This window comes from Pseudonaja textilis, chromosome 6 (genome assembly GCF_049901715.1).
Source record: "Pseudonaja textilis isolate UNSWEBS1 chromosome 6, rPseTex1.2, whole genome shotgun sequence".
NCBI lineage: Eukaryota > Metazoa > Chordata > Lepidosauria > Squamata > Elapidae > Pseudonaja > Pseudonaja textilis.
This window is the reverse complement of record NC_141995.1, coordinates 46,365,834-46,377,925: the sequence shown is the minus strand read 5'-3', so window position 1 is coordinate 46,377,925 and position 12,092 is coordinate 46,365,834. Positions and strand designations below refer to the sequence as shown.

The window sequence follows — 12,092 nt, the reverse complement described above, 5'->3', positions numbered from 1 at the left end:
CTCCAGGTGAGATGGGTGGCATATAAAAAAGAAAGAAGGAAGGAAGGAAGGAAGGGAGGGAGGGAGGAGGGAGGGAAAGGAAGAAACAGAAAGGAAATAGAGAGAGAGGAAGGAAAGAAGGAAGGAAGTAGAGAGACGAAGGAAGAAAGAAATAGAAAGAAAGAAAAGAGGGAAGGAAAAAGAAAGAGGGAAGAAAGAAAGGAAGGAAAGAGAGAAAGAGGGAGGAAAGAAAGAAAGAAAATAGAGAGAGAAAGAAAGAAAGAAAGAAAGAAAGAAAGAAAGAAAGAAAGAAAGAGAAAGGAAGAAAGAAGAAGGAAGAAGAGGAAGGAAGGAAAGAAAGAAAGAAAAGAGGAAGGAAGGAAAGAAAGAAAAAAGAAAGAAAGAGGAAAAAAAAGAAAGAAATCAGGCAAAGCAAATTGACCGACCTCAGTAATGATTTGATTTTCCATGCAAAGGGCCTCTACACAGATTCTCACTGTGCTGCATCGTAACACCTATAACCTTGTTGTTTCCTTGTTACCTCATTAACACGCAATAAGCACAACTAGCAAAATGTCAAGAAGGGAAGTTTGCACCTAATCCGGTCAATTCATGTTGGACTTTTTTTTTGGGGGGAAGGGGGCGGAGTGGTGATGTTTGCTTAAAATAAATAAACAAGCATGATGATTGCATTTCTGTTTAATTGTTTCCCGAATTGCTAAAGGGTAGACTTCACCAAATAGGACTTAATCCAGTTACGACCCATCTGAACTCATCCCTGTTTGGGAAAATTGTTCATTTTGAGTTTTATGCTGCTTTTTTAGATACCATCCCATTATCTTCCTAGCTGGAGCTACAGTATGTTAGTACAACATCTGCAGAGCTCTTGGCAGCTTCCTTCCTCTTTCAACTTTTGGGGAAAAGTGGATTTGGCTGCCTGCAAAACTCTTGTGCATGGACTTCTGCAGGGAACCTGAGTATTCAATTCAATCAGAATGGAGCTGGAAGGTACCCTTAGAGGTCTTCTAGTCCAAACCCCTGCTCAAGTAGGAGACCCTAGACCATTCCAAACAAGTGGTTGTCCAATTTGTTCTTGAAAGCCTCCAGTGATGGAGCACCCACAACTTCTGAAGGCAACTTCTGTTCCACTGGCTAATCGTTGGGAAGTTTCTCCTTAATTCCAGGTGCTTCTCTCCTTGGTTACTTTCCATCCATGGTTTCTTGTCCTGCCTTCAGGGGCTTTGGAGAATAATTTGACCCCTTTCCCTTCTTTGTGGCAACTTCTCAAATACTGGAATACTGTTCTCCGTGCCCCCTGGTCCTTCTTTTCTCTAGACTAGCCAAACACAATTCTTGCAGTTGTTCTTCCTATGTTCTAGTCTCCAGGCCTTTAATCGTCTTAGTTGCTCTTCTTTGAACTTTTCCCAAAGTCTCAACATCTTTCTTTTTTCTTTTTTTGTAGTCTGGTGACAAAAACTGGATGCTGTATTATGTTTTTCCAAGCTTAAATCATTAATAACAAAACAACAAATCTAAAAGAGTATGGATAAAAAAAATAAAAGGAAAACATTACCAAAAATATTTTATCAAATTACAAATGAATTAAGATTACAAGTAGGTAAAGAAGAAACTATATAAATACTATCTATATTCATATCTATCTATATTTATTTATATATTAAGTTGAAATTATATAATGAAATAAATGTGTATATAGAAAAATGATGAGGAAATGTAAAAGATGTCTTGATGTTGATATAAAGATGTATAAAGTTTTATTTTATGTTTTTAAATTTTGAAAACTAAATAAAATTTAATGAAAAAAATACAAATACAGCAAATCTCCACAATATAATATAGCTTTGTTTTTTTTGCCTCCCTAAAATAGGAATCCTAATTGTGATGTATTATCTTGAAGAATGCGAGGATTGTATATGTATATGTACATGTATATGTATATGTGTGTGTGTGTGTGTGTGTATACACACACACACACACACACACACACACACATACATATATATATATTTGTTTTCTGCAAGCTATAGAAGCCTGATGATGGCAGATGAGATTCTGCTGAAACGTTGCCTAGATACTTGAATCTTACGCGGAGAAAACCCGAACAACCAAAGATCCATATATATATATATATGTGGATCTTTGGTTGTTTTTTCCCGCGTAAATCAATATATCGATAAGTCTCATTCATCATCTTCAGGCTTCTGTCTCCTCTGTGCTTTTCAGAGTAATGAGATTGCAGCTGCTTCCTCCTTTAACTGCCAGTGGGGTGGGACTTGATTGGGTGGGGCTTGGCTGTGTTCTGATTGGGTGGGTGTGTTCTCATTGGTAGGGGGTTTGGTTGTGTTCTGATTGGTTGGGGGGTTAGCCGTGTTCTGATTGGTTGGAGGCGTGTTCTGTATATATATGTTTTCTTAAGTTTTCGTGGGTACTTACATGTATGGTATTACATGTATGGGTATAAAATACCCGAACAAAGCTGAATACCATACATACATACATACATACATACACACACACACACACACACACACACACACACACACATCTATCTATATCTATCTATCTATCTATCTATCTATCTATCTATCTATCTATCTATCTATCATCTATGGTATTCAGCTTTAGTGTCGTAGTGTCGTCAAACACTATAAAGAAGCCTGATGATGGCAGATGAGATTCTGCCGAAATGTTGCTACAACTTTAAAAGCACAAGTATAATGACGTGGAAAAATACTTGAATAAAGCTGAATACCATACATATAAATACCTGTGAAAACTTTATATATATATATATATATATATATATATATATATATATATATATATATATATATATATATATATTATTGGATTTGTGGATTTGGTTTTTCTCCGCGTAGGAGTGGCAGTATCTAGGCAACGTTTCGATGAAGTCTCATTCATCATCTTCAGGCTTGTGTCTTCGGCTCTGTGCTTCTGAGAAGCACACAAGCCTGAAGATGATGAATGAGACTTCATCGAAACATTGCCTAGATACTGCCACTCCTACGCGGGAGAAAACCCGAATAACCAAAGATCCACATACAAATACCCGCAACAACCACAGAAAACAAATATGTATGTATGTATGTATGTATGTATGTATGTATAAATATAAATGTTTCATTTTACAACAAGACATCTAATGCAGATTAATGTTATAGTCACATCTGATTAGAAATTAATCTACTTTTAATCATTGCAACTCGAATTGGATAAAAGCTTATAAATAATTCTGTTTGGATTTTTTTTTTAAAGCACATCCTTGGGAAGGCCAACTTCAAAGCCAGAAGAATATACTGAAAACAACATCCCTGATTTCTTTTCCTTGAGATTCCTACAACTACGGATCCTATTATTTCGAAATGTTGAGTGCGGGGTTTAAGCAGAAATGATTCTGTGAGGGTTTTCTCCCTGTAACGTTCTATCGTAGCTATGTAATGTAACGATAATTGCAACTTTAAATAGGTAGTTAGAAGTGTGCGGAGGTCACCATTCACTTGCAACCTTCCTGGATTTGCAAGTTTGCAGATGGTTTGCAAGGGATTAATGCGACTCAATGTTAATGTATAAGGCTGTGCATTCTTAGTTTCCTGGCCTGAGTCATGGTTTTTTTTCCCCTTTCCCCCCACCTCCCCGCTCCCTCTCTCTCCCTGTATTCTCTGCACGAGTAGAAGATAGATGAAGAGAATGAAGCAAACTTACTAGCAGTCCTCACAGAAACGTTGGATAGTATCCCAGTGGACGAAGATGGATTGCCTTCCTTCGATGCCCTGACAAATGGAGATGTGACCAGCGAAAATGAGGCTAGTCCTTCATCGGTACCTGGCAGCTCACCTCCACCTCAGGAGACAGAAGAGACATCTCTAGTAAGAGTCTACTTTCCTCAGGTTTTCTGGGGAAATGGAGTTGTCTTTTGACTCCACAAAGCTGGGGTTATGAAGTCACAGTTCGGTTTGGTTACTCTCAACACATCAAGAAAGCTAAATTCCAACTGGGAGATGTTTATAAAGTCTCTGGAAGAGAAAAAATTGGTCTCCTTCTCAAGGAGCTCTTATCAGCCCGATTGAGTCATTGCCTTCTCTTCCTTTGATTGGTGTTTTGGGGGAGAATGTTGTTCATTCGTGCAGTCTTACTAGGGCGCGTTCATGTGCATTTCATTCCAAGCATAAGTTGCTGGTTTATGGAGGTTGGTTTAAGATTTTGCTTACATTCGGACATGATTAAAGTCCCTCTACATCAAGGGTCTTCCAACTTGGCAAGCTTAAGACTTATGGGCTTCAGCTCCCAGAATTCCTGAGCTAACATGACTAGAGGAAGAATTCGGGGAGTTGAAGTCCACAAGTCTTGAAGCTGTCAAGTTTGAAGACCCTTGGTCTATCCAGCTCTTGTTAAGTTTGGCTCAATGAACAAGTCTTGGAAAAAAGGGAGGGAGGGAGGGAGGGAGGAAGGAAGGAAGAAAGGAAGGAAGAAAAAAAGAGAAGGAGAGATGGAGGGAAGGAAGGAGAGATGGAAGAAAGGAATGAAGAAAAAAGAGAAGGGAGGGAAGGAAGGAGGAAAGGAAGGAAGAACCAAAAGAAGAAAGGAAAAGATAGGATGGAGGAGAGAAGGAGGGACAGAAGGAAGGATGGAAGAAAGGAATGAAGAAAAAAGAGAAGGGATGGAAGGAAGGAGGGAAGGAAGGAAGGAAGGAAAAGACGGAAGGGAGTAAAGGATGGAGGGAGGGAAGGAAGGAAAAGATGGGAGGAAGGAAGGAAGAATGGGAGGAAGGAAGGAAAAGAGTTGCAAGAACATTCTGCAATGAAACAGAGAAACCGTACTGTAGCTCTCCTACATCAGCTTTCTGATTCAAAAAACACTGGATTTCAAGGTGATATTTCATGGGTTTTAGTTGGAGAAGTTCAACATAAATCATCCAGCCCATTAATCTATGGTAGATCTCACACATGATTGGAACAAGTGTGTAATGAATGTCCTTCAGGTGGAAGATTTGTGAGAAGTTATAGAGCAATAATAACAAAAAAAAAAAAATTGCCTCTCTCAACCCTAACTTTAGAAAACCCAATTCAGTTGCCCGACAACTTTAATCTTTCAGGCATAATGGAACTGAGAAGCTCAGGGAATCTTATAACTAGGACTATCAAGATAAACTTGTAAAGTACATCTCCTAAAAGCATGTAATCAACTACCAGGAAGATGCTTGCCAAAGTCCTTTGAGATAGAACACTGCATTATGCGTGGGGCCTCCAGGGTTTTCTCATTAAGACCAGTCGGTCTTTAGTTAGGCGTGAAAGTTTGAAAAGTTTCTTTTTTCTTTCTTTCTAGAGATACTTTATTGGGTTTTTTTTCTTTTTACACAACTCAATCACTTAATAAACAGAACTATGACATTTTAAATACATTTACATATCACGTCCAATACAATCTATACAATCTATTTCTATACTTTCTAGATTTATTGTATGCACTTTCTTTTCTTATTTCTGTTGTCTATCCCATGGTACCATTTTTCCCATGTTGCATAATATTCGGTGTCTACTTTTCCCTTTAGTTCAATGGTCAATTTATCCATTTCCACACACTCATATTTTTTTAAAATTTTGAAGCCTTCGGATGGTATGCAGTCTTTCTTCCAACACTGCTGTGAATATGGGTAACACCAAATACTTTATCATTCTGTTGTATTTCCTTTTCATTATCCCTAAAAGAAATAATTCTGGGACAAAATCTGTTTGGCTTCCAATTAATTCCTGTAACCACGTTTGTGTTGTCTTCCGATATTTTTTTCACTTCGGGGCATAACCACCATGTTTGACAGAAGGTACCATTTTTTTTGTTTGCATTTCCAGCAGTTTGGGTTTGCATCAGTAAGTGTTGTACCTTATGATTCTTGAGGAATGTATCTTTTCTTTTATGTACACTGAGAGCATTTGCACCAAAGACAAATTCCTTGTGTGTCCAACCACACTTGGCCAATAAAGAATTCTATTCTATTCTATTCATTTGGGTAGATCTTGGCCAATCTTGTGGGTGCCGAATGCCAGCAATAAAACATTTTATGTTGGTTTTCTTTATAAGCCACCGATTTTGTTAGCCTGGCACATTTTTGGTAGGACATAGAAATCACAAAGGAAAATTCCAAATTTCCTTTTTTCCCTTTGAACACAAATGCCTGTGGACCAAATTATTTGGGGTCATCTCAGGATCGCGAGTTAGAAAGGGGATTTAAGTTCAAAAATAGGTAGAGGTTTTGTCAGTGCCTGGAACACACGGCCAATGAACCATCCTCATTGCCACATCTTGTTAATTTAAGAGAGAAGACCATTAGCTTACTGGATGTAATACATCCTTGTGGGAATGTTAGCTAAACAAAATAATGGTTAACTAAACCTTTTCATCATTGCCTCTTCCTGGTCTCTTCTACATCCCCCCCCCCCCAATTATTGGATTCCTGAGCCAAAAACATCTGACTTTGCAACGATCAGTTACATAGGTCCTTGGAAATAACACAAACGCATGAATCAAAGAGTGTGAATTGGAAAGAAAAAGGAATAAGAAAGAAGAACGCATAACCTCTTTTCTTTCTCTTCTCAACCTTCCCTCCTTTCCCAACCACCCAATACCTTCCTTCCATTGTTCCTTGCAGCTTAAGAAGCTCTTGTTGGCGCCAGCGAACATCCAGCTAAATTACAATGAATGCAGCGGCCTCGGCACACGCAACCATGCAAACTCCAACCACAGGATCAGAGCAAACCCTGCGCTGGCCAAGGTACCGTGTTCACCTCCGAAGGCGTATATTTAGATGAATTTGCAAATGCTCACCCTTGCACTTTCATCACAGAGCATAGTCTGGTTGTCAACTCGTAAAGCATTCCTGGCCTGCTCTCAAGTTGCCATAGGCAGGGGTGCGGGAGAACTGATGGAGCAGCTCGGTTGCTACGACCAGAAGCACATTCCATGCATACCTTTCTCCAGATTGCATCCCAGGTTACCAGAGCCAGCTGGAAAGGTGTGTTTTCTACAGCCCTTCGTTGGAGAATGTGATTTATGACATACCCTGGGAGGGGGGGGGGAAACAAGGTCATAGGTGGGCAGTAAATTACAGGGGGCGAAAAGTGCCAACATGTTGCTCCTAATAAAATAATTGGATTTCTTTTGAAACTTGGCTCAACTTCATGAATTAATTAGGGCATCCATCGGAACCCTGACACTGATATTGACAGATGTCAGATCTTTGCTTCAGGAGAAATAGATGTCCTACTTTTCTGCTACCCTTGGTGTCACCACAGTGCACAAAATTGGACAATAGATGAAAACATCATCCCTTTCATGAATCTAGAGCAGATCTGGGCATTTTATAAGTCCCCAGGCTACATCTGGCCCTCTGGCTGTCTCTGTCCAGCCTGCATGAGGTCAATCAGAAATTAGAAAGCAAATATTAATAAGGGTACACCATGCATGCAATACAGCTGCATTGCTTTTATTTTGAAGCGGGGTGTTATTTATTTTATTTTTCAATTTATGCCTGTGCATGCCTGCATGCCCACGTAACTTCACAGCCCAACTGGTTCATCCCTTCATAACAGTCCCAGTTTCTCCTGCAGCCTCTTGGGAAAATTAATTGCCCACCCCTGGCATAGAAGCTAGCTCACAGATCTCTAAGTCAGGGTGAAGCAGACAATTAGTTCCAACTTCTGTTGAAAGAGGTGTCTTGGCTGTTCAGACCCACCATTCTATCCTGATGTGTTTACAGATGTTGGAAATAATTTTCTTCTGCTTCTTTCCTGGTAGCTCAAGGGGTTAAAGATGCTGAACTTCTCAGATGGAAAGCTTGGGTTTGAGACCAGAGAGAGAGAGTGAGAAAGAGAGAGAGATGAGAGAGAGAGAGATGAGAGAGACAAGAGAGTGAGTGAGAGAGTTGAGAGAGAGAGAGAGAGAGAAGAGAGAGGAGAGAGTGTGTGTGAGAGATGAAGAGTGAGAGAGACAAGAGAGAGAGAGAGTGTGAGAGAGTGAGGAGAGATGAGGTGTGAGAGAGAGGGGAGAGAAGAAGAGAGAGAGCTTGGAGAGAGTGAGAGACAAGAGAGAGAGAGAGAGAGACAAAAGAGAGAGAGAGGAGAGAGAGAGAGAGAGAGCAAGAGAGAGAGAGAGGTGTGAGCAGAGAGACAGAGAGAGTGTGAGAGAGAGAGATGAGAGAGTGTGAGAGAGAGAGAGAGAGAGAGAGCTTGAGAGAGAGTGAGAAAGAGACAAGAGAGATGAGAGAGAGAGAGACAAAAAAGAGAGATGAGAGAGAGAGAGAGAGAGAGAGAGACAAGAGAGAGACTAGAGAGTGTGTGAGCAAGAGACAAGAGAGAGTGAGAGAGAGAGAGATGAGAGAGTGTGAGAGAGAGAGACGAGAGAGAGAGAGAGAGAGCTTGAGAGAGAGTGAGAAAGAGACAAGAGAGAGAGAGAGAGAGAGAGAGAGAGAGAGACAAAAAAGAGAGAAGAGAGAGAGAGATGTGGTTGCCCTTAAAATATTAGCGATAGGCCTTGTTTGATATACAGGCCTGGTTTGCTCCTCCGCCAGCCATCCAGTTCAAGAGAAGATTATTTTGGCACCTTGGAATCTCCATGATGGCCATTGATTGCTTGAGGTTCTGGCAGTGGGTAATTCCATTAGCAGTCTGTATTAAACAATGTTTGTCTTGCCATTCACTGTAACTGAAAACAGAGCATTTAGGGGTACTTAAGAGAGTTGCAAACAGGTTGTAAGACTTGAGCAATCAGCATCAAATTAAGCTTTAAACTCTTCCTCTATCTTTTTTCCTTCCTGTTGGTAGCAGCGAAGGAACTGTAGGGCCCTAGGAAGTATATAGCGCTGCCTGGAAGCCTTGAAATGTAAGAGGATGGATATAAAAAGCAGCATCGAAGTCATTTAGGAATTTTAATGTAATGTTCCTTCTTTATTCTGGAAATAATTATTCACAGCTCATCGATCTAGTGGCTTAAACTCAATCCTTCACTGCTAATATCTTTCTGTCTCTCTGTCTGTCTTTCTCTCTCTGTTGCTCTCTCTCTCTCTCTCTCTCTCTGTCTCTCTCTGTCTGTCTTTCTGTCTCTCTCTCTCTCTCTCTCTCTCTCTGTCTCTCTCTCTTTCTCTCTCTCTCTTTGTCACTCTCTCTCTCTTTTTCTGCCTCTCTCTCTCCGTCTTTCTCTCTCTCACTCTGTCTCTCTCTCTCTCTGTCTCTCTCTCTCTCTCTGTCTCTCTCTCTCTTTGTCTGTCTCTGTCTCTCTCTCTCTCTCTCTATGTCTCTGTCTCTCTCTCTCTTTTAAAAACAATGCTCGGTATCCATTCTGCTAAGGTTCAGTTCCTTAATTTCACCCTTTTTCCTTTCTTTCGCTGCGACTCATTCCCTAAGACTGAGAATTCATGGAGCAATAAAGCGAAGAGCACCTGCCAGCCACAAAAGCCACAAAGACGTCCCTGCTCAGAACTTCTCAAATATCTGACTACCAGTGATGACCTCAGCCAGGCCAAGCAGACAGAAAACAGGCACAGCAACAGGGACAAATACACTTCTAAAAAGAAGGCACTGTTGCATTCTCAGATGCATCATTTACAAGGTAGGTAGGTGACCAGCAGAAATCATTTTGGGGGGGCGAGGGGAGGGGTGTCTCATTTGACATTGTAGCACGTAGCTACTGTGGACGAGGCAGTGAAGCATAAATGTGAAGGGAGGTGAACGCAGAAGAAGAAAGAAGAAGACAATTATTTCCAACTTCTGTGGGAAGGGGCGCCTTGGCTGCTCAGACCCACCATTCTATTCTGATGTGTTTACAGATATTGGAAATAATTTTCTTCTGCTTCTTTCCCGAGCGTGATTGGTGGCTCAAGTGGTTAGATACGCTGAGCTGGTCAGACGGAAAGCTTAGGTTCAAGACCCCAGCGCATGACGGAGGGGAGCTCTCATACCTAGCCTCAGCTCTTTGCCCACCTAGCAGTTCAAAAGCACGCACACAGATCCCTAAGCCAAGGTGGTCGGCATACAGGCTTCACGATGAAACTAAGTGGGATACCTTTGTATCCCCAAAACTTTAATCTTAAACTGTCTACCGCGGACCTCACCCCATTCCTAAGAGGTCTGTAAGGGGGTATGCATAAGCGCACCAACATGCCTCTCCTTCAGTTCCCATTTATTCATACTCATTTATTATCTATATCAGAGGTGGTATTCAGCAGGTTCTGACCAGTTCTGGAGAACCAGTAGTGGAAATTTTGAGTAATTTGGGGAACCGGAAACTACCATCTCTGACTGGCCCCTCCCCCCATCTATTCTCTGCCTCCCATTGAGTCCCAGATGATCAGCTGGGTCTACTTTGGTTGCCCTGCACAGGAAAACAGAACTGGAAAGCAGGTTAGTGGGGAGGGGATGGGGATTTTGCAGTATCCTTCCCCTGCCACGTCCACAAAGCCACACCCACAAAGCCACGGCCACAGAACCACTGATGTATATACTTATACCAGTTTATACTTATGTGTTTATATGTTATGTTCATACTTGTTTTCTCATACATGCTTGACTAACTAAACTAAATAAAATAAATAAATAAGAGAGGGAAAGAAGGAGCGTTGGAGGCGTTGACTTCTTTTCCATCTGAAATGCTGGATGATGGCTTTAAAGACCCTGAGCTTGTCAGCTGGAAAACTGACAGTCTGTGTTTGAGACCCAAGCGCCATAGGACAGAGTGAGCTCCCATCCTTGCCTCAGCTGCTGCCTGCCTACCAGTTGGAAAGCATGCAAATGCAAGCAGATAAATAGGTACCACTTTGGTGGGAAGATAACAGCGTTCCGTGTGCCTTTGACGTATAACCATGCTGGCTACATATCTTCGGACAACGCTGGCTCTCTCGGCCAAGAAATAGAGATGACCGCTGTGCTCTGAAGTTGGACACCACTGGAGAGGGGAACCTGTACCTCTTTGTTTACCTTCTTATGGACATCTCCACCGTTACGTAGAGCGAGGCAACTGTCAGCAATAGCTCAAAGGTGGAATAACCCTGGTCCTCACCCTCAGAAGGAAGCTGGGATTGTCAATTTTTCTACTGTTTTGTACAAGTCGGGCAAGGGATGTCCTCAGAGCATCTTCTCCTCCCCGTGTGTGTATTTTTAACCAAACTAGAAGGCAAAAGGATTGTTAAACCAGCAATATATTCCTTCTGAGACACCAAAAACAGCTTTCTTGCAGCTTTTGAATAGGCAATAAATGTATCATCCCCTATTACATCTAAAAACTCCTCGCCATTTTATTGTCAAGTTTAAGAACTAAAAACCACAAAAGGGTTTCTTTATGGCCAGCTGAACATCTGTAATGAAGTTGAATATCCTCTGGTGTGACAACGTTTGTTACTCTTCCTCGTAAGGGGATGGCAAGAGTAGGAGGCGAGGATGTCAGCCTTGCCCTGATGTATTGCTCTGTTTCTACAGCTAATTTTTTCCCCCTCCAGCAACTTAGGATCCCCCAAGAAAAGGGTCATTTACAAATATTGCTTCTTGAGAAACGCGTTCCTTTTTATCCCCTGCTTCCAAAGGGAATAGAACTGCTCTCACACTTCAGCACAACATCTGGAGCTCGGTGCCATTTTTTTTTTTAATGAACTCTGAGTTAGGAGCAACCAAAATTTACACTTCATTCCCAGGCCCCTCCACCCTGGTTTTATGGTGTCCCAAAATGTGATGAAAGAAGAATGAAGGTTTCTTCTAGAGCTAGAAACCTATTAAATCATGGGAGCATTGAGTCCTGCTGTAAATGGTGCATAATGAGCAGCACTTGTATCTCTGTAAAGGCAGTAACACGGGGTATATTATTATGATTATTATTAAAATTATTGTAACTATTATAATTATTATTATTATAAAACTTGTATTCATTGAACATGAAACTCAGTCAACTGAACATTTAAAAATGAATAAAATAAGATAATAATAATGATCATGATGATGACTGAGTTTCATGTTTAATGAATAAAAGAGAATAATAATATATTTCTGTAAAGCGAGTGTTGCTGTCTTTACAGAGATACAATTGCCCATTATGTA

General features: G+C 41.0%; 1 protein-coding gene across 2 annotated transcripts in view; it reads left to right on the top strand.

Moving 5' to 3' along the window:
- The window catches only part of PPARGC1A (PPARG coactivator 1 alpha), a 122,633-nt gene that overhangs the window by 68,194 nt on the left and 42,347 nt on the right, over positions 1 to 12,092 (top strand). Inside the window, exons 3-5 of one of the 2 annotated variants that reach the window (XM_087936506.1) lie at positions 3,693 to 3,887; positions 6,665 to 6,787; positions 9,414 to 9,618. In XM_087936506.1, the coding sequence (XP_087792632.1) occupies positions 3,693 to 3,887; positions 6,665 to 6,787; positions 9,414 to 9,618 (523 nt within the window). The remainder of the gene's footprint in view (positions 1 to 3,692; positions 3,888 to 6,664; positions 6,788 to 9,413; positions 9,619 to 12,092) is intronic. The other variant, XM_087936507.1, reaches the window with a different exon arrangement.